At 37.6% G+C, this 22,599-nt stretch overlaps 1 protein-coding gene across 12 annotated transcripts; it reads left to right on the top strand.

Annotated features, from left to right (window-relative positions):
* Window positions 1–3,346: 3,346 nt before the first annotated feature.
* LOC103697746 (sialyltransferase-like protein 1) lies at window positions 3,347–21,245 on the top strand. 12 transcript variants are annotated; one of them, XR_015971139.2, is made up of 4 exons: window positions 3,433–4,870; window positions 5,418–5,589; window positions 5,753–5,870; window positions 10,341–21,245. XR_015971139.2 is itself a non-coding variant. In XM_017840736.5 (3 exons), the coding sequence occupies exons 1-2, from the start codon at window positions 3,749–3,751 to the stop codon at window positions 5,541–5,543; spliced, it is 1,248 nt and encodes a 415-aa protein (XP_017696225.1). In that variant the 5' UTR covers window positions 3,369–3,748; the 3' UTR covers window positions 5,544–5,589; window positions 5,753–21,245. The 12 variants fall into 12 exon arrangements, 3 of the variants coding, with proteins under 3 accessions (XP_088562903.1, XP_017696225.1, XP_089782213.1); XR_015971137.2 differs by having other exon boundaries at window positions 9,753–21,245; XR_015971136.2 differs by having other exon boundaries at window positions 6,097–21,245.
* Window positions 21,246–22,599: the final 1,354 nt, after the last annotated feature.

Raw genomic sequence — 22,599 nt, 5'->3', positions numbered from 1 at the left:
TGGACACTGGCCACGTTTGCAACATTGGAACTTGGTATGTCGACTCGAATACCAGCTCTGAAGGGAACGAGTGATGATGAATTTAAACGAGGAAGGATTCATTCTCTCATCTCAACGTCATCTACTCAAAAATCAGCAGTTTGATAAACAAGTGGGATCCACCACCATCCACCATGGCATGTAGCTATGTCATCCTATGTAGAATGAATGCCTCAAATTCTAAATTAATAAAAATAACTGCTTAGTAAAAAGCGAAACTATAGCAGTTATTCTTAATTATAGAATAGTTATTTCAGAAATTCTTATTCTTGTTTAGCTAATTTCTTGACATAAGTACAGGATGAGAGTAAGATAAAAAGAAGGCATGAACTAAAGAAGAATTATTTCAAAAATAATTGTTCCCACTCTCTTTTAAAGTAGTTATCGGAGAAATATATATATGTTGTGAATTGACTCTTTCTTCCTCGTTCTTTTTTCTCTAAACCTATTTGTTTCAAATTATTTAGTCTTCATTTGGAACTAGGGTAAGAAATTCAGGAAAAACTTGTTATCCTCCTTGATAATGCAAATTCCCAATTAATCATGACCTAATATTTTACAATTATTAATATCATAATTTTTGAAAATTATATCGGACTGATTTGTTATACCATTAACCTGCTAGGACTGCGATATAGACAAATCCTCCAAATCACTAATACTAAAAGATAGCTTATTACTTAAAATTGTTTGAACTTCAGGTAATCCATTAATTCATTCGGATCGCTCAAAATTTAAATGAATTGGATTCCTTTTGGTTTATAAATGGTTGGTCCTATGAATTGTTCAAATCTCCCCCACTATCCCTCGCTATCACATGGTCGCATCCATTCTCTCCCCCCTCCCCTTCTACCACTCCATCTAACTTAGTCTCAACGCAATAAGGCCATTATTCATTTCTTTGGGTTTATAAATTGTGGGTCCTACGAATTGTTCGAATCCCCCCCACTATCTATCGCTATATCACATTGTTGCGTCTATTTTCTCTCTTTTTTTCTTTTTTCTTCATAGGTATGTTGATTTATGGTTGGACTGATCCACCGCTAAGCTAGCGGACCTAATCCACCTAATATTTCTGTTAAAAATTTAAGTAGAAAGCATGCATAAGAACTTGTCGCAAGAGCATTAACTTCAGCCGGTAGTGTAGCTTTGCATGAGCATGGTGTGAGTTTGAAAAACTTTAAACTAAAATATGATAGTAATTAGTTATCTCTAAAGAATAAAAAAAATAACAGCAATGAGCAACCTTAAAAATTAGGTAAACACACGGTTCTTTTCCCTCATCCTCCTTCGGTCTCCTCAGAGAAAGTTAGGTCTTTCTCCACGAAGATAAAAAGCCACTCCTTATCATGCACAAAACAAAGGAATAGACTCAATGGATAGCTACAACCTTAGAGGTGGGATGACAATTAATTGGCCGCCCGAAGCCTTCACCACAACTAGCCTTCCCCACAAGAACGCCTCAAGCGCTGGCCAACTCAGACCAAAGATAAGTCACGTCTCCATTTCGTTTTCTTAGCTATGGGTGGATCAGCATGCCATCCATCTCTTCAGTGGAAAGCCAAAAGGAAACGAAATAAAGTCTCCATCATTCCTATTTTTTTTTGATTCAGTGGATGCAACCCCTAATTCATTACATACGCTAACTTCTTTGGTCAGATGGTCAGCCATCAAGTCCATTTCTTGAATAAAACAAATAGGTGGGCCGTGTTAGAAGGAGGAGAGGGAAAGAGCATTACCTGCCAACTCTATTTTATTAAAAGATTATGTAATATTGGATACCAAACTTAATAAAACCTCCAACGAGAATCTTGTGATGAAGGATTTTGATGACTAACGAGCTCATGGTGGGTGGGCCTAAGAATTTATATATTGAAACAACTGAATTTAATCTATACATATACACACTACCGCATAAATATAAATAAAGAAAATATTTGTGTTGTGCCATGCTGAGCAGCCAAGCACTTTCATGATCCCATCTTTCTCCTCAATTCTTTAGACGGACTCTATAAATATAAATATATATATCCGCATTGATATGACGAAATTTATTTGAAGGCAACTAAATTTTTTAGTGAAGAGAGGAAGAGAGGAGAGGGTTTCTTTTTGCAATTATATCAAATACTTAGGTTGGAAACTGGCCTTCACCGAGACTTTGGAGTTCAGAAATATTTGGCGCATAGCTTCCCGGTCAATGGAGCTCGTTATCTACAAACCTTTTCTTAAAGAATAAAAGTAGTTAAGACTATGAATCAACTCTTTCTTTAGATGATTCATTTGCCTTCCTTCCAAATATGATTAAAATTAATGAATGCACATGCACATTTGCACTCACAAGACAAGCAAAACAAACACAAAGACGCAATATTTGTATTTTTAATTTTTAGATTATATTTGATTGAACAAAACTCACAAAAAAATAATAGTACTTTTTCATAAAAAGAAAAATTTAAAAGTTAATTATAATTTTTTTAGATTTATTACTTTTAATGAAATAAATAAGCAGAAATTTTTTAGTTCTATAAATTTCCATATAGTTCTCCTTGCAACCAAATATTTCTCTAATTTTTTTAATAGCCGGTGTCTAATTATGATGCCCTTCAACATACCATGAAATTGCTTCGGGGCAAAGGAGATAACTTATCAAACACGTAGTCTAAGATGCTTATAACTAACCATAGATATGTCTAATCAATAAAATCAGCATATGAAAGAAGATGCAAGATTTATGTATGTAGAACAATATGATCATCTAAAGACTTTGCTAGTTTACTACCATATCAATATTTAAAAAATTATTACTATATTGCATGCACTAGCATGGTTTTGCATGCTGCTGATTTTTATACTGGTGCGGAGAGATGCATGCTTGATGAATAGGGCCTATAGAAACTAGGGACCATTGTTGGCTGCATCCACAGCCGCATGGTGTACTAAATATAGGAAATAATTTTTCTTGATATTTCTGGTATTAAAACTGACATCAAACAACCTCAAATGGCCTAATCTAACCTTCCCTGGGCAAACACATTAAATCATATCCTCAAGACCTAGCTATCAACATAAACATCATTAAAAAAATATAAAAATAAGAGTATGCTAAAAACAAACCACCATCTCTCCAAGAAAATGAAACTAAGACTGGAACAGTGTAATTGTGAAGAAAAAAATACACCCACCTGGGGAAGGCAAGATCAGTAGTTGGGTGTGTTCCCTGGTTGACTCCTTCCTTGAGACCATACCTCCAAAATCCCATGATAAAGCCTAAGCCTAAATTACCGAGCTTTATTTAACCCGCCATATCTCATTGTCTAAGCTCCCACCAGACCAACCGAACCCAACCCTCGTTAAAAAGGCCTTTTGCCACCAGGCCCCGCCGCCTCCCAGCCGGCCGTCCCGCCGCCCCCCCCCCCCCCCCCTCTCCGGTGCTCTCCATTTCCATCTCCCTCTCGATCTCTGAGCTCTCCGAGCTCCTTCAATGGCGGTCGAGAGCCCTCCCTCGTAGCTCCGAGAGGAGAAGGAGCTCTCTTGTTTCCTCTCAAAGTGGGATCTTTGGCGCTCTAGATCCAAGAAACGAGCAAAGACTGGGGCTTTATGATGCTCTGAGCTGGGAACCGAGCGAGTTCCTGGGATTCGTTGTGGTTGATGCTTTTGTTTCCAAGAGAATGCCGATTTCTCATGGTGGTTCAGAGATTTAGCTGCTGCGATGAAGCGATCGCTCCGCTTGCCCATTAGCCTCCTTCTGGTGGTCGCCGTCTTCACCGCCCTCAGCTTCGGGGCGGCGCTCCGCCGCGGCATCGGCGATGGATACTTGCCGGTAGTCGCCGCCGTGACGGCGCCGCCGCCACTCAACGCGACGCTCCTGAGGCTGGCGGCGGTGTACGCCGGGGAGGAGGACCTGCGGAAGGACGTGGAAGACCTCCTCGACGGGACCTTCCCCGCCGGCATCTCCGGCCGCCGTGGGGGCAGACTCCGCGCGTTCTCCGCCTGGCGGCGGGAGAACCACCTGGAAGCGCGGACGCGATCCGGCTCGCGACTCCCAATCCGACTCCGATCACCCAAGGACTTCCGGATCTTCCCGGAGTTCCGCCGCGCCCTCCGCAACTGGTTCCGGAACCGCCGCTTCCAGCCGGAGGTCATGGCGGAGCTCGTCGCCCTCGTCAAGGACCCCATCGACGGCCACCTCGGCCGCCCCGACGCCGGCCGCCGCTACGGTACCTGCGCCGTCGTCGGTAACAGCGGGATTCTCCTCAAGAGCGAGCACGGCGAGCTGATCGACGGTCACGACCTCGTCATCCGCCTCAACAACGCCCGCACCAACGGCTACCAGCGGAATGTTGGATCGAAAACCGACCTTTCCTTCGTGAACAGCAACATTCTCCACTTCTGCGCCCGGAGGGAGGGCTGCTTCTGCCACCCCTACGGCGAAGACGTCCCCATGATCATGTACATTTGCCAAGCCGTCCACTTTATCGATTACACCATCTGTAATTCCTCCCACAAGGCTCCCCTCCTCATCACCGACGCCCGGTTCGATGTTCTCTGTGCTAGGATAGTGAAGTACTACTCTCTGAAGCGGTTCGTCGAGGAGACTGGCAAGCTGCCAGAGGAGTGGAGCAAGGCCCATGATGAGAAAATGTTCCATTACTCGTCGGGGATGCAGGCCATAATGCTCGCTTTGGGAATTTGCGATCAAGTTAGTGTTTTTGGATTCGGGAAGTCAGCGGAGGCAAAGCACCATTACCACACCAACCAGAAGGCCGAGCTGGATTTGCATGATTATGAGGCAGAGTACGCCTTCTACCATGACCTGATCGAGAGGCCACAGGTAATACCATTCCTCAAGGATTCTGGATTTAAAGTTCCTCCGATTGTATTTTATGAGTGAGCTGTTTGTTTGATTAGATTTGTTGGGTCCCCATAGCCAAGATGTAATTGTAATTTTGCGCAAAGAAATTGTAGAATGGAGAAGATGATAAACTGTAAAAGGAACAAGAAAATTGTTTGGTAGATTCTTCACAAGTCTTAGCAGTGTGGATACCTGCTGATGTAAAATTAGAAAAAAGAATTTTTTTTAGGAGTAGAATTAATTTCTGAAGGTGGAATTTTGAGGATTTTGTTCACTTTCTTTGTGTAATGAGAAATCATACAGTGAATCATAGATTCTTTATTTATTGTGAGATGGTAGGTGCCCTGAGACCTACAACATACTTCATTGAATTGGACATAAGATTCAATTGGTGTTCTTTTGAATGCGCTATTCCTCATTTAGAGCATCGGCGGGTCTTTTCCCCAATCTTCTTCTCCTCTTCTATTCTAAAGGCATTGCTACACAGCAGCCGTGTGAATTCTTTTCTTTTCCTTTTCTTTTTCAGAGTTCAGATGTGGCATTTGTATTTTTGAGTCTGGTTTTCCAACTAGGCAACATGAATAAAGGGGAAAATTATCTTCCACATGACATTGAGTGTTCTGGTTACTGCAATGACCTAAATTGGTGGTGAGCATCCATTGTAATGGACCCATTGCAAGCTGTCATTGCATATGCAGGTTACTTCTTGAATCATGCTCCATTATTTGTGATCTAATCATATCAATTATTTCTGCAAAAAAAATGAAGATGCATCACAAGAAATTCTCTGATACTAGGTGAGATATGTAAATTGCAAATTTTCTATATACTAGTCATCTGTATTCTGACTCTGCTTTTCAGCTGGCTCTTTCTGCATCATCCCCACCCTCCCTTAGTACCAGTAAGCCATAGAGTGGGGCAGTAAGTACAGGATAATAACTGCAGCAGTCTCTTTTCCTGCATGTACCATTGACTCTTGGTGAGTATCTTATTGTTCTGGTCTCAAGTGACTGATCTTGCATAGGTAGAATAACTTCTGATGATTTTGGTTTCGATGTCTTAATTTTCTCAGCAACAATATTATCATATAACAAGGTTTTAGTAGTTACATTGATTTTATAGAAGATTTAGTACTTTTTTGTGATTAGTTGCATTCTATATATGAGCAGAAGTATTCCCTTTTTTCTTTTTTACTTATTTGACAGGTCATCAGATGCTGGAGCAAGCAATTAACTTGTACTCCAAACATGTGTTTTGATTTGGTAGCAATTTTGCACATCTAGTTATAGTGTTTCATTACATCTGTACATTTAAAAGCATTCCTTGATATGTTAAGATATTTTTGTACATATTATATGTGCTTGCTTCACTCAATGGAATTTTGTTTGAGGAGAGAAAAGTCAAAATTTTAAACTTCAATGCTTCATTAATGAGTTCACTTTTTTATTTAGTAGCCCTGATCGATATGCATTTTGTTGTATCGTGGAACATCACATGATTATTCTCATTTATCTGCACCATGTACTTAAGAGGGCATGCCCTTTAGTTTTTTTTTCTTTATTTTATTTTATTTTATATCATTTTATTATTTAATGTTCTATTGAAAGCATGTCTTCCTTGTAATGGATAGAAAAATACGCATATTACTTTCATTTATCTCATTTGATCTCATTTATAAATGGCAACTACAAGTAATTTATTTTGTATCTGTCATGGACTACTCTGGATGAAGAGGGAAAAGTGGATGGACACTGCAGTGCTTTCATGTTTTACATAGTGCATTCTCTTGGTCTAATGTTTTTAATTAACTTTCACTAGCCTTTTCTTTTGCCATTATTGTTCTTTTCCTGCACATTTTGAATTTTCTTGCTGTTAATATAATTCTTACATGAATAGTAGCTACCTTCAGTTGGAGGAACCTTTCTTAGTAATTCCTTCCGCTCCCAAAACAAACCATCCTGCTTAGCCTTTTATACCTTGATGCTTTATTCACTGTTAGCATCTACATGACCCATGACCTCTTCTTCATATGCTTATCTGGAGCTCAGAGAATGAACCAGATAAGAGTGAGAAACTGAGAAACAGGTTGTGATCAATGGCTGCAAAATAGCACAGAATTCTTTTACTGCTTGTCACATTTTTACTCTTCAACAACAATCTGATAATAAAGGAATGAGATTGCAATTTGCAAGTCTGCTGTTGCCCATAAACATGCTTCAGATTATTCCTCAGATTGATGAATAGTGCAGTGTTATAAAATGTTATTGCTTGAGGATAATAATCAAAATCACAAAGTTTAATCTATGATACTTGGTCCTAGCCTCACAATAGTACAAGTAACATGAATCATGAAATTCTTGGGCATCATTTAGAACTTGTCTTTGTTATTTAATGAAGATGACCATAAAATGGGCCTCATCTTTTAGCCATCAACTTTTCATACTTTACCATGTAATTAGCATTTTCATCTTTCTTTCATTGGAGTTTCTCATCTTGTCATTTTTTTAGTATTTACTCTAGGTAAGGAATGATTCTTCATTCTATTAATGATGAAATTTTAGGTTTTGCTAAATGTAAATTTATTAAGAGGATTGCAACTATACATAAAAAATGACAGCATTTGTAGTATTTAAATCTGCATTCTGTTTAGTACCTTTGTCCTCCTAAAATGGGCTCAGCTTATATGAGGCCACTTGTATTGCATGCAAAAGATTGTGCGGGAAAAACTATAACACAAGATTTACTGAGCAAAGGAGGAGTGTTAACTCTGTTGGATCTTCAGCTGAAATACTGAAACCTGAATTGTATTTTACAGAGGTGAAGTTTTGTCTCTTAGATTTCAAATCCAGTACAGATTCTCTACCATGCCTATTAAAATTTTGGAATTTTGATCAGGTGTAACAGTAGGATACTAAATTTATTTTATTGAGTGAAATTAAATGCTAATACCAACCTCAATAGCTTTAGCTGCAATCTCATCTGTTGCTGAATACCAGTTGTAGCCAACCATTAAGATTGATTTGCTTCTCCATATTTTGCTTTTATATAAATTGCATCCTTCTTCCTCATCTTGCATGAATGGGAATCTTTTCATCCATGAGATTCCGCATGCAGATTACTTTGGGTGCACATTAAATCCGGTGACTGTAATGGTTTTCCTTCTGGAGGTTTCTTGATCATGATGGCCATCCTAATCTGATTTGCCATTAGCCCTTTTAGTATATCCTAACAGTTTTGAAACTTGACACAAATTGTCTGGATGATCTGAGGTTTGTATTATATATGGGAGCTTGTTTAAGTGGTTAGTCATGCTGAGACATGCCTGGGAATGTTGGAAGATAGAATGACAAATATCTTTGCAATCCTCCATTATTGTAGAAGATAGTACATATCATGCAAGGCTAACTTTGATGCCAACAATCAACATAGGCCTTAATGATTAGTGCTATAAGCTTTTATGCATTGGAATCTATGGTTATGAACCTGTGGATCTGAATACGTTAGAATGGAATTCCAAGTGAAATCTCTTACTATATGAAAGACTAGAAAGTACTTTCTTAGTTATGGAATAAGAAGTCTTCGTATCTTAATGCACGTATAGTTAATTTATTAGGAACTATTAAAGTGAAATCCACTTTTTAGGAAATATAAGTTGAATTGATGATAAGAATATTTTGTAGCAGAACATTATTCACAATCCTCGCAAAGATAGTTCTCTATGATATCGAAGTATAAGTAATTCAACTCATTTATAGATTATGAATGTTTGGTATCCATATTATGTTAATTCAAATTGAGTGGCAATTTTATATCGGTTTATAAAATTAGGTAATTTGCTAGGTTTTGTTAGTGTGTTCTCAAAGATTCTGTATCTTATTCTTTTCAAAAAAAATACTGACCATTTATTGTAGAATGGATGGTTAAGATGGATCTAATTCTGACTGCCAAATCCTTGTGTGAATGGCATGTGCAGTAACTAGGGAAAACTGTAAAGGTATTTTTAATTTGGAAGTAAAAAATCAGTCATCCTTTTTCTGATTTAGTTTCTATAGTATGGTGGGTATTGATACACCGCGTATCTAAGAAATAAAAGAAGAAATCGGATCAAAGCTTTCTAATTCTGTGATCCTTGGATCTTTTAGCCATCCTTTCACCTTCCCTTTGCCCTCCTCATCTTCACCATTACCACTGCTACTGCTCTTATCAAAGAATTTTTTTTTCAAGCATCAAAAAATGGCAAGGGCAACTGATTGCCAGCCGGTTGTTAATTACATTTTTATCCTTGATCACAAATGGCTGAGATATCTCTTTTCATTCAAATAAAATATATCAAAATTGTAGCAAAATCCTAATTTGCTTGATATGTGCAAATCTCAGATAGGGGAATTCATATTTTGGATCTTATCAGGATGGGACATAGACCTCGAATCAACATCAACAGATTTGTTACCATAAGTGAATGGATGCTTTGCAAAACTATCTATTTCGATTTTGGTGCCCAATTGATAGACACTGCAGTCTTTAGCATGGAGGAGACTCAATTCTCCATTGGCCATTTCTTTACTCTTTTGGCTATTCCATAAGGGCACATGAAAGAAACCACATGGTGCTCTGATCTACGTACATGAATGTTTATAACTTGAATGTTACCACGGTGGTCATACACCGCTCACAAACAGGGTTTGGAGTTCAAGTCCTCAAGTGGTGTTATATTTAAGATGCCATCTCAAGTAACATTAAGAAAGGGTGGGACTCAGTGCTGTTCTCTCTCTATATACGCAGATTGGTTGTTTTGATACTCAATGTATATTCCTTGCTGAGTTCACATATTTTGATGATTTTGTGGGACAAATTTCAACAGGTAAATAGAATCATCGGAGGAATATAGTACTATCTTGATCAGCCTCCAAATCTTGAATACTAGTGTTTATAGCATCTAATACGTTTCGTAACTGATCACAACCGATGTGGTAAACTTGCCAATTAAAGCTCGTCATGAAGCCTCCGACCAACCAATCAAAGTCCGCCACATGGCTGACCTAGAGGCACACAGAGAGTTCCTCAAAATTTAAACTTTCTCCAACCAGCGATAGTTCGGCCGCGATTGCAAATGGCTTTCATAACCGTGTGATGAACGAACGAGATGTGTGGAACGAGATGTCCAGGCAGAATGTCTAGGCATACACTTCGAGGCATGCAATCAGTTACAAAAAATGGCCGATCCGTGTGCCCAATTTTCTCAGCGATGGGCGCCAACCTTCTCTTATATAAACCACTCTCGAGGGATCCTTTAGGTAAGTACTCCTAAGTTCTTTTATTCTCTTACTCTATAACTATGCTGCTCTCAAATACTTCCGTTGTTCTTTCAGTGTCTACTTGACTTAAGCATTGAAGGGTCCTTTGTTGGACACTCTCCAATAAGAGGGCTTTTCTGTCTTTGCTGTTTCAGGTCGGATCCAACATTGGAGTGAAGATTCAAGCACAATCTTAGGACATCATCTCAGGAGCGACCGTCATTGAAGCCATCATTGCCGAAGCATCAACTCAGAGACAGATCATGATCTTCGGCCGACCTTCACGTTCTGAATAGCTGACCGTCCAAGCACTCCAATATCCTAGCCAGATGCATCCATAAAGTTTGATGGCTCTATCTCGAGCTTTGGAAGGCTTCGTCTCCATTAGAACCGCAGGCAACACTAGTGGTTACTATTGAGCAATTTCAACTACTCATACAATAAGTTCAAACTCTAACTGCAACTTTCCAAAATCTGCAGTAAATAGGCGCCAATAATTAGCAGTAGCAATAGCAGGCTCGCAAACTTAGCAACCACGAAACTCCAGCGTAGCCAAGCCATCACTCCCCACCTCGAAGCCTAGGGCTAGCTTCGCAGAGCCATTGCACTTGCCTCGGAGTCCGAAGCAGACCTTGCATAGCCACCACTCTCATTTGTGGGGCCCAAGATAAGATGGAGGTATTAGTCACTAAACTCACAATCTCGGAAGGGATCGATGCTAGGCGAGTCACTCCTCCTGCCGATCAGAGTCTCTAGGAGGGAGGCCGACCTCGATCCAGGATCAAGGAGATGGATCGTCGTCTCAAAGCTTTGAAGCACTATCATGCCGAGCTCGGGAATGATATCAATTCACCACTGAACCCCCATACTCGCCAAGGAACATAGAAGACCCTATCTTCTCTTGGTTCAAGATGTTGTAGCTTGAAACGTGTGATGAGACTTTGGACCCTTTGACCCACCTAGAGAGTTTCAAAGCTCTTATGATGCTCCAACGAGCCACTGACTCTATACAATGTAGAGCTTCGAAAGACAGCTTGGTTTTAGTACATTGGGCTCCAATCAAATTCCATTCTCTTTCGAGCAATTTGGTGAAATGTTTGTGGTATCCACTTCATGAGTATCTAGAAGTGGAGGGGATTAGAGAGCCTCTTTTTCATCAAGTATCTAGAGGACGAGTTCTTCCGGCACTACGTCAATCATTTCAATGCGGCTACTTTGGAGATCTGTGACTTGAACCATTCGATCGCCATATCCATGAGAAGTGGATTAAAGTCGTTTTGGTTCCTCTTTTCCCTAGAGAAGAAGTTCTCGAGGGATTACGCCAAGCTTCTAGCCTGAGCTGGCAAGTACGTCAATGCAGAGGAGGCTATGGCAGTTTGGTGAGGCTCAACCGAGAATAGACCAGGTAAGAAGAAAAAGAATAAGCAGGCTAGGGAGGACCAACGAGACCCCGACAAAAGACCAAGGAGGAACAAAAAGAGTTCCTTTTTTGTTTAATAGACTGACCCTCTCTCATATCCGGATCAAGTAAGCCATTATGCTCCCTATCAAGGACAAACTCTAGAGTTATGGTCAGTACGTATGCTTGGCCACAAATTTACTGATCTTCAAATTGTAGCAAAGTATCCTGCTCTTCAGGTTAATGGATCACTTACAAGCTCATGCACTTAGTTCATATTTATACCCCTGATAGTGCTTATAAGTCGGATTGACAGTAGTGATTGCTCTGTGTGATGGCACACCCAGGTATCATTACAAGATTTAACCTCGGTGAAGAAGAAAATGCACTTCATAACCATCCACCCCAATGGTTTTAAAAATGTAATGCCGAACCTCACACATAGCTATGAGCAAGTTTTGAGTACTTAGGAATGTGGAATCCTCTTTGTAAATTCCGTCCACTTCACTAAATTTGAAGTGCTCATGAATTCTTTTCTTAGTTTTCTAGTGCTATGGCCAATATATAACACATACCCTATATTATATATGATTATGAGAATAGGAGATGGCCAAGAATTTCTAAACTATTTTTGATGTTAAATATGCAAAGAGCTTTAGGGCATATCCCACTTCCAACATGTTGTATAACTGAATGGTGGATGGATGGGTCAAGCTCAAGAAACTTTGATGTGAATGATTTGGCATTAGAGGATGATAGGTGGATCAGAATGGATTGGTGTTCTAGGGGACCAAAGGTGGTGGGGCATGACCACCAGGGGGTATCCTTAAAGTGCGAGTAGTTAGAGAGGTTTGCCCAAGCATGCTGGGCATTGAAAGGGGGCAACCAAAATGTTTCTGAACGCCTTTCGTACTTGTGCATTAATTGCTTCTCGTATCACGGGTAAAGAACAACAAGTCAGCTAATGCAGCAAAGCTTCAAAGGCCAAAGTAAAAAGGGTACGCTCCATGGTACAAGGCATGACTATTATTCCGGGGTCAGCTATGGCTGCCAAATTAATTAGGATAGGCTCCAACAAAGCTTCATGGGCCAAGCAACAAATGTAGGCCCAACAAAGTTTTATGGGCCAAATTAATAAGGTGGACAAGACATAATTAATATTAGAGGTGGAAATAAGGTCAGGTCGGATTAGATACAGGTTAGGTTGGAAGCAGGTTGGATCAAAAATTCATATCTAAATCCGATAAGTTTATTAAATAGGTCAAAATTTCTGATTTGAATCTGACATGGTTATTAAATAGGTAACTTGACTTGACCTACATAACCCATTTATTAAACATGTCAAGTTGGATGAAACAGGTTAGATAGATTTTTAACAGGTTAGATAGATTTTTAACAGGTTAAATGGATTTAAACAGGTTAAGTGGGTCGGGTTAAATAGGTCAGAAATAGGTTAAGCAGGTTTCAAACAAGTTAAATAGGTTTCAAACAGGTTAAATGGATTGGGTCATAACCTGATCCAATTATTATACAAATCAAAATAGGTTAAATGGGTCCAAGGTTTAAACCTAAACACAATCCATTTAATAGACAAGTTTAGATGGTTTGACCCATTTACGATCCAAATCCGTCTATGTCAAATCCAGACCTGCTTAAAGTGGGTCGTTCGCATGTAGGGTTGATGGGTCAGGTCATAATTTGCCACTCCTAACTAATATACTAGAGCGACTGTGGGTGCCAACTAGGGAATCCTAATTAACATGTCGAGATAGCTTGGGTCAATGAGGAATCTTAAACTAGATAACTTGAGTGCTCTTACATGTTTACCATCACCACAAGTATATCAAGAGACAAAGTGATTCAATTATTCCGGAGCGGTACTCAAGATGATCATGTCATTGCTTAGTTGCAAACATGCCTCAAGGATGCTAGATATCCTTGCAAACCTCTTGATATTTTTCATCAAAGTGGGCTTTCATTGATTAAAGACCAGTTTTACTATTTTATTACATTAGACAGGCTAAGTTGTTGTTTAAATAAATATTTAAAGATTGCAAAATTAATTTATTATCATATTGTTAATTTGGGCTTTGTTGTTTTAGTTATTTGGCGTAATGAGTAATCATTTGGGCCTGGATTGGTTAATAGGGTTTGTATTGGGCAGACCATTGATATTATATTATTTGGGCTAGATCCCTACTCTACTCTTATATATAGCTGTCCGATATGAAACCCTAGGGTATCTTAGATTTTACGTACTTAGAAGGCACCTATACCATTAAGGAGACAAACATTAAAAAGGAGAAGGAGAGAAAGATCTACCTCTTGTTGCATCTTCTTCTTCCCAAAGGATCCCACTGCAGCGATCATCAATAGCTTTTCAAGAATTTTAAGGTATGCTCCAATCTTTTCCTAATTATTTTTATGTATTTTTTGTGTTCTAATCTCCTGCATGATTTTCATAAAAAATCCACATCTAATATTAGAGTCGGATCTTGTAGGAGATTAGAATCAGGAAAAAAAAAGGCATAAGAAAGGGAAGAAGAAGGGTGATGGTGGCCATGGTTTTCCTAGTATCATTCCCTCCTGCCCCCATCGAGGTGGCAGGACTGACCTTCAGCAGCCACTCAGGACGAGCTGATATTGAGCCCTATCAAGCCACCACATCGGACAACCATTCTTTCCATTTTCCCATTTGGATTCGAGAAATAAAAAAAAAATTCTCGACACCTCCCAAACCCAACGATGGTAGCCAATAGCATTGGCATTAAGATTCAAGAGCCCGCCTGTTGCCCAAGGTGACAACCCAAGAGGGGGGGTGAATTGGGTTTTTCTAAATTTTTGGTGCTTTAAAAGTTTTCTTGTTAAGAGCGGTGGAAGCTTTCTTAAGTTACTTGTGTGAACTTACCCTAGAGCAAGAATCAAATATAAAGCAAGAATAAATACAAGAACAAGCACAACACAAACAAGACAATGTATAGTGGTTCGGTACACCTCAAGCACCTACGTCCACTTCTCAAGCCTTTTCTTGGGAATTCACTATAATCCCTCGGATTACAGTTGGATTGTTTTTCGGGCTCACAATCCAAAAACCTTTACACTTTGGTTTTTCAGGATCACCAAGAACCTAAGTTGGTTTTACGGGCTCACCAACGAACCTTCACAATTGGTTTTACGGGCTCACCAACAAACCTACACCGTTGGTTTTACGGGCGCACCAACAAACCTATACCGTTGGTTTTACGGGCTCACCAACAACCTACGTTGGTTTTACGGGCTTACCAACAACCTACGTTGGTTTTACGGGCTTACCAACAACCTACAATGTTGGTTTTACGAGAAGAATAAAGAACAAGGAACTAAAGCTCCTAAATGAGCAAATAAAACAATTATGAGCTACAAAGAAGAGTTTAGAATATAGTTATCCCTTTAATAAAGCTCTTCTCTTCTTTGTCAAGATTGCTTCACTCTTCAAGGGTTGGTAGAGCTCTTAATGTCTCTTGGAATCTGCTCAACCACTTCCTTTTGGCTCTTTGAATGAAGCAATTGAATGAAGCTTGCCTTGCTAGGGTTTTCTCTTGAATGCACTTGATGTATTTTCAAAAGCTTGCTTTCTCTGATGAATACTCCTTCTTAAATACTTCTCTAACCTCCAAATAGTCCTTCCTGGCCGTTGGATTGAAGAAACTAGCCATTTATAGCCGTTGGGAGTCCAAAACGCACTTCTGCACAACTAGCCGTTATGCTTCTGCCCGTGCTTGGGTCGACCAAAACTTTCTTAGGGTCGACTCAAACCACTGTTCATCAGACTTGGGTCGGCTCAAGCTTTTCTGGGGTCGGCCCTCTCAGAAAATTCAGAGACTTGCTTTCTTGACATTTCAATCTGGGGTCGACTCAACTTTTTCTGGGGTCGGCTCAACTTGGGGTCGGCTCAAGATTTCTTGGGGTCGGCTCAAGAAAACTTGGGGTCGACCCTCTCAGTAAATTCCAAAAGACTGTATTTTCAGATGGCTGAAGCTGGGGTCGACCCGAGCTGGGGTCGGCCCGAGCTTTTCTGGGGTCGACCCGAGATCTGTGCCATTTGTGCCAGAATGTGCCAAAGTGTGCCAAATTGTGCCAGGGTCGACTCCATGTCTTATGGGGTCGACTCTAACTCTGTTTTTCTGCATCTTTATGTTAGATTTGCACATTAAACATATAAAAAAAGTAACAACATTGCAAATCATTTCTTTCTCCTTAGGATGCTTGGCACATTAAAGTTTAAGCTCATTAAGCATGTAAATGACAGAGTTAAGCTTCAATTAAAAGAACTTGACTCTAAGGTATATTAAACTCTAAATTAGTTCTTTCCTCAAGTTCTTCCAATATAATTTGTTTTAGATGTGTTCTTGAAAGTTCTTTTAAATATATCAAGCAAAGCGTATCAAGGATGTATCAAATCTTTCTTCCTTACTTACTTATGTATTAGATCAATTGAATTGAAAGCATTAGTACTTTCATTTGACCTCAATGGCTTTGTAAACATCTGTTGCCCAGTAGATACAAGCCAAGAGGGGGGGTGAATTGGGTCTTTCAAAACTTTTATGCTACTTCTAAAACTTTTTGATTAACTATGCTAAGTTGTATAGATGCACAGTGAAAGTTAAACTTAGCAAGGGTTTGATGTATAGACTTCGACTTGATTAAATATGCTTGCAACTAAAGGATGTGCGGATAAGAATTAAGCAAGCAATTTATCTAAGTAAGTAAGTGTGTTAGTTAAACAATAACTAGAGGCATTACAAACACACAGGACATATAGTGGTTCGGTGCACCCCAGCACCTACATCCACTCCCCAAGACCTCTTGGGAATTTCACTATAATCCTGCCGATTACAGCCGGTTGTTTTACAAGCTCACAACCCAACTTGTTGTTTTTACGAGCGCACAACGAACTCGGTCGGTTTTCCCAGGCTCACCGACTAGAACCAACCCCGATTGTTTTTCCGGGCTCACAATCAAACCCTTACACGTTGGTTTTACCCTCGGCTCACCAACAAACCTAAACCCCGTTGGTTTTCCCTTTGGCTCACCAACAAACCTTAATCCCGTTGGTTTTCCCTTTGGCTCACCAACAAACCTTACACCGTTGGTTTTTCCTTTGGCTCACCAACAAACCTTTAACCCCTTGATTCAATCCCTTGATTGAATCAAGTTACAAGATATTAAAACAAAGAATAAAAACAAATCAAAGCTTCTTAAACAAGCAGATATGACAATATAAACAAATAGAGTAAAGAGAAGCCCTCAAACGAGTTTTGAAGATGGAGGAGCTCGGCTTCTTCTTTACTTGACCCTCTTCTGATTTGGCACGAGGTAGAGGATCACTGAGGCAGCACACGGATGGAGAGGAAGCTTTGGGATTCTCTTGGATGCTCTTCTTCTCTCTATTTCACTTTGAATGGCCCTTTTGTGCTTATGGGAGATTTCCCTTAGAATCTCTTTGGAATCTCTTTCCTAAATGATCTCTCCCACTTCCATGCCTTCTCCCCTAGCTCTCCTCTTGTTTTTATAGCTTTAGATGGCGTGGAAACAAGAATCTAGCCGTTAGAGACAAAAATAGAGCCGTTGGACACAGTCTGCACTTCCTGACAATATTACCGTTGGGATCGGAGTCGACTCGCGCGATCAGGAGTCGACTCGCCTGTTGCAGGAGTCGACTCGTGCTTTACTGGAGACGACTCGGCCACTGTTCCAAATTTGAATTATGGTGCATCCTCGACTGGGAGTCGACTCGTCTTAACCCGGAGTCGACTCGCCAACTTCTGGAGCTGACTTGGCAATTTCGGAGTCGGCTCATCCACTGAAGTCCGTGGATCCAATTTTGAATTTTGTCCTCTCGAGTCGACTCGACTGTCCTGGGAGTCGACTCGAATCTCAGAGCCCGAACTCCCGATCCTCTGTCTTTTGGCTCGTCCAGTCTTGGAGTCGACTCGAACTTCCTTGGAGTCGACTCGGCTCTCAGTTTGCGAAACTTGGTCTTCTGCCTTTTTGATGTGAAGCTGTCTTGGAGTCGACTCGAGCTGTCTGGGAGTCGACTCGAATCTCAGAGGCAGTAACTTGGTTTTCTGTCTGTTGATGGTCGCGGAGTCTCGGAGTCGACTCGTGCAATGCGGGAGTCGACTCGAATCTCAGAGTCCCAAAAATGCTCTCTGACTTTTTCCTTGTGTTCCGCTGAGAGTCGACTCTTGCTTTCTTTAGAGTCGACCTACCAACCATCGGAGTCGACTCGCGTTCCACTGGAGTCGACTCGAATCTCAGACCCGAAAACTGCTCTCTGACTTTTCTGCCTGTGACTCCTAGGAGTCGACTCATACTTCTCCGGAGTCGACTCATACTTCTCCGGAGTCGACTCGAATTCCACTGGAGTCGACTCGAAGACTGTTCTTTTGAATTTTTCTTTTGATTTTACTCCTCCAATTTGAATCCTTTGAACTTTAAGCTTGGGCCAATAAATTGTAGCTTTCTTCCAACTTGAGAGCTTTGGAGGCCTTCTTGTGTTCTCCCAACTTGCTATGTTCCTTGCAAAATAAATATCTTTCTCCTTGCAACATAAACATTAGTATCTATACTTCAAGGTTTTGTGATCATCAAAATCAATCTATGAATCAATCTTTGGGTCATCAACATCAAAATCACACTAGGATCCTCAATCTCCCCCTTTTTGATGATTACAAAACGTTGAGTATAAGCAAATTGATATTCATGTGAGAAGTAAGGTTTAATATATAGGAAATGCTTTTGGTGTAAAAGTGTCAAGATGGTCCAATTTAGAGAATGTATCAATGAACCAAAAGCTCCCCCTATCTTATCCAAATAGATGCCAAATGAATTTTAGCTTTGCTCCCCCTTACTCTCGTATTTCATTCAAACAAAATTTTCAAAAGTTTGTGTCAAAGCAAGAGTTTCAAGTCATGTATCGAGGTAAGAAAAATCTCTATTATTATGTGCCAGAATTTAGATTTTCTCTTCTCTTTTTTTTTTGTCACATGTCTCCCCCTTAAGTATATAATACATGTCTCTTTTATATTTTCTCCCCTATTATATTTTCTCTCCTATACAGTTTTTCTTATAGAATTTGCTTCTAGTTTCTCTCTTATATGTTCTCCCCCTTTTTGTCATCATCAAAAAGAATGAATAATAATGAAATGGATAGCATTGTAATAACAATCACAAAGATCATAGCTCAAGAGAAGCATTGTATTTTATCTATGCCAAAAGCACAAACTACCACAAAGAGCAAATACATGTCAAAACAAATACATAATCTAGGAGACACTTTAAGAACACACTTCATGATAATGCTTTAGAGTTAATCAGCTTTAACATAATCAACATATTTCAATCTAAACTGATTTATATTCAATTCAAGGCATAAAGCATTATGAACATATACTCAAATATTTCTCTTCCTTTTTGACAACATCAAAAAGGTTGCAAAATAATGAAACATTAAGCACAAGACAATATTTTATTCAATGCATGTCAGATTATTGCAAGAATATGAATCATGTGACTCAAAGCAATAATGTCAGGGCAAGATAATGAGTATAAAATAGAGCCAATTAAGGTAGTTTCAAAATTATGATAAGATCACATCAAATTTGATACCATTCTTTTAAAGTTCTTTTACTTCACATCAATATCATTAAAATCAAGCATGAAACATTTGGCTTTAAAAATGAGACATACGAGCCAGAAGAGATCTCTAAATATAGATTCCAAAGATAGTTTTCAAATCAAGTGTAGATGGAATCTATTCATTTAACATCTTTTTCCAGTATAAGATAAAGATCGAAACTTATATACTCGAAAAACATAAGATCATATTGAATCATTAATTCTTAATGACTTCAAAGTTCTTTTATGATATAAAAATATTTGGGCACAGATACCAAAACATGAATTTATGCAATATATGATACATAAAATCCAAAGCTTTGAGAGTTCTTTTAGAGCTCTTTTTAAAGACTTTCTTTTACTCCTTTAAAGATTATAGCATCAAAATCAATTAGAATGAATTGGCTCAGGATTGAAACACTAAGGTGCATGCCAATAAGACTCATTAGTAGATTCCAAAATAAATTTTTGATAATAAGACAAATGAAATCCTTTTTTAATTAGTTTTTAAAACAAATGATTTACCAATTAAGTGCAAATAAAAATCCAACTTTCAAAAGATATTCAATAAACAACAAAGTCTAATACCAAAATATGCTTATATTGATATCAATTTGAAATCAATTAGACATTAAAAGCATACTAAAAGTCCTTTGCCTAATTTACATAGCGTAATCTTTAATGATTTAGCTTTTAAGAAAATTCATTTCTCTTTCATTTAAATTAGCCTCTTGAGATCTATTCATACTTTGAAGGTAAAGCAGTTAAGTTCAGAAATTTACAAGAATGATAATGAATAAAACATAAAACATTCAAGGTATGCATCAAATATAAGTGACTTTTGAATAAGATACAGACTATATTTAGATTGAATATCTAAAGCTCCTCCTCAAAAGATGCATTTTTTTAATCATTCTTTTTTTTTTATTGAATTTTAGATTTTAACAATAAGCTAAAATTTTATGATATAAAAAAAATGTAGAATGATCTAGAGTTTTTCAAAATTTACAGCAATCAGCCTTTTTAATCTTTCAAGAACAAGTTATGCTTCCTCTTAATTTTTTGAGAGTATGCATTGAAATATTAATTAGAAAATAATTCTTTTGAAGCTCAAATTTTTTTTTTTAAGAATCAATTACATTTTCTTTCCTATAAGAATTATTGGAGTGAGTTGAAATATTTTAAGCTTTAGGATCATTAACTCTTCTTAAGAATAGGTTTTCTTTTTAGTGATAAAAGCATTTAATTATGTAGGAGTGTATATTCAAAATATTAATTTCTTAGTCATAGTTTTCAGCAATGTATATATGAAGTACGATAAATCCTTTTAATATCAAAATAACATCATATGTTTAGAAACATTTGGTTGCAATCAAGATCATTGAAAAACACATCATTTAGACCAATTTCAGTACACTTATAAGATAAAAAATGATATGTTTCAGATACGTATCGGAGCAAACAATTAAGGTATCAAAATTAATTCTATTTTTCTTAAGCTGTAGTTTTTATCTAAGAATCATAGTAAATTATTCTCCAGCATGATGCAATCTTTGAAGTATATAATGAAAATTACAAAAATGCAAAGATATAAGCATTTTATATGAAGTTTAAACTTTTATACTAGGTCATATTTTGAATTTCATAAGAATTTTTAAGGATGCTTTCAAAATTTATAATTTAAGATATGTATCTTTTATATTGTGGCTCATCTTAAGTCATTAAGATTGAAAATACATATTTCAAGCACATGAGAGCACATTCAGAATCTTTATTTTTAATATTGAGTTTTGGTACAAATTGGAGGACATTTAACATGTATCAGAACATTATGTGCCAATATTAGGCAAGATGAAAGATAAATCAGAATTAATTCATTCAGCCTAATTTGCAAATTCAGATTGTTTTTTTTATTATTTTTCAGAAGATATTTACTAAAACAAAATGATGTTGTTGTTGGTAGAAACATGTTTCAATTAAATTATCTAGGCATAGAGCATTACAAATTATATTTAGGAAAGATCTTTGTTATTTGAATATTGAAAACATATAATTCAAAGCATCATGTCATATGCAAAACATAATATGCATTAAGTCATAACATCATGTATTAAAACATTAAGAGCAAGCATGTCAATGATCAAAATTAATTCTTTTCAAATAAACTCTCCCTATTTATATATAATTAATTACGAATTTTATCCCTTCCAAAAGAATGCTCACACAAGTCTCACAAATATGCTGAATATATTATGCTTGCTCTGCTTTTTCTTAAGATTGGAGTATTTACTTAGCTTTTACTTCTCCCGAACAATGTTCATTTTCTTTTTCTTTATATCTCTCTCTTTTTGTTATTTTCAAGTAATTACATGAAAGAGCAGAATAATAAAAAAAAATTAATCTAATATGCTGCATATAAATATATATCATGCAAACAGCATTTTCATTATGCCCAATGATTCATAGCTTATCACAAGTTATTTTGAATTAGAGATTTGAGGCATAAACTTGTGTATTTCATGGTTATGCATTATACAGGTAAAAGTAAACTTCAATTTAATCACACCATGAAACAATTATCATTAGCATGAGAATGAAGCATGATATCAAGATGATCAACAATTAAAGGTTTAATCATGCTACCATATAATTTCAGACTATTGATTTTGCTCAACTAACTCACAGGAGAAGGGTTTAGATTACCAGTGCATTTAGCATTCTTCAAGGCAAATACTTTTTAGATTCTTTACACCCTTGGCTGAAGAAAGTCTCTCTCTTTTTTTTTTTTTTGCATGGGAATGTTTATTGTATCTTTCATCGAGGTGCCTTCAAGTTGAAATTTCTTGCTCATAAATCCTGTATCATTAGCAAATTTTTTTTTTTTTGAAGGAAAGTCATTAGTTTTTTCAAGATACAAAACATTCATACAACATATTTCTTAACTAGATGACTCAACATAAGATATGACAATAATTGAATATTAAGTCACTTTACTCAAGAGATTGCCTAAATATAAGCAAGCACATATCACTTGAACTAAAAAGATAGTTTCATTAACCAAGATGATTCAAGAACAAGCATGTAAGGCAATAGGAAGATTCATCAAGGTCAAATCAATTTCTTGTTTTCAGAATCAATTTAGCTTAGATTCTATTTGCTTAAGATAATTATCAATAAGACGTGCTAGCTAAGTTTTAATCAAATTATCTTAAACAATTATTTCTATCAAAATTCAGATTGTTACATAGAATCAAAATGATAAACTATATTCTCAATAAAGGATCTAGTTTTAATAAGAATAGTATGAATTGATATTTCTATAACTAGTATCTTTTCATTGAATATTCTATATGCAT

The sequence above is a fragment of the Phoenix dactylifera genome, chromosome 11, assembly GCF_051530095.1.
Source record: "Phoenix dactylifera cultivar Ajwa chromosome 11, Ajwa_hap1_PhDact_Kaust_v1.1, whole genome shotgun sequence".
Lineage (NCBI taxonomy): Eukaryota > Viridiplantae > Streptophyta > Magnoliopsida > Arecales > Arecaceae > Phoenix > Phoenix dactylifera.
The sequence above is the reverse complement of the archived record's forward strand: the minus strand, read 5'-3'. Positions and strand labels throughout refer to the sequence as shown.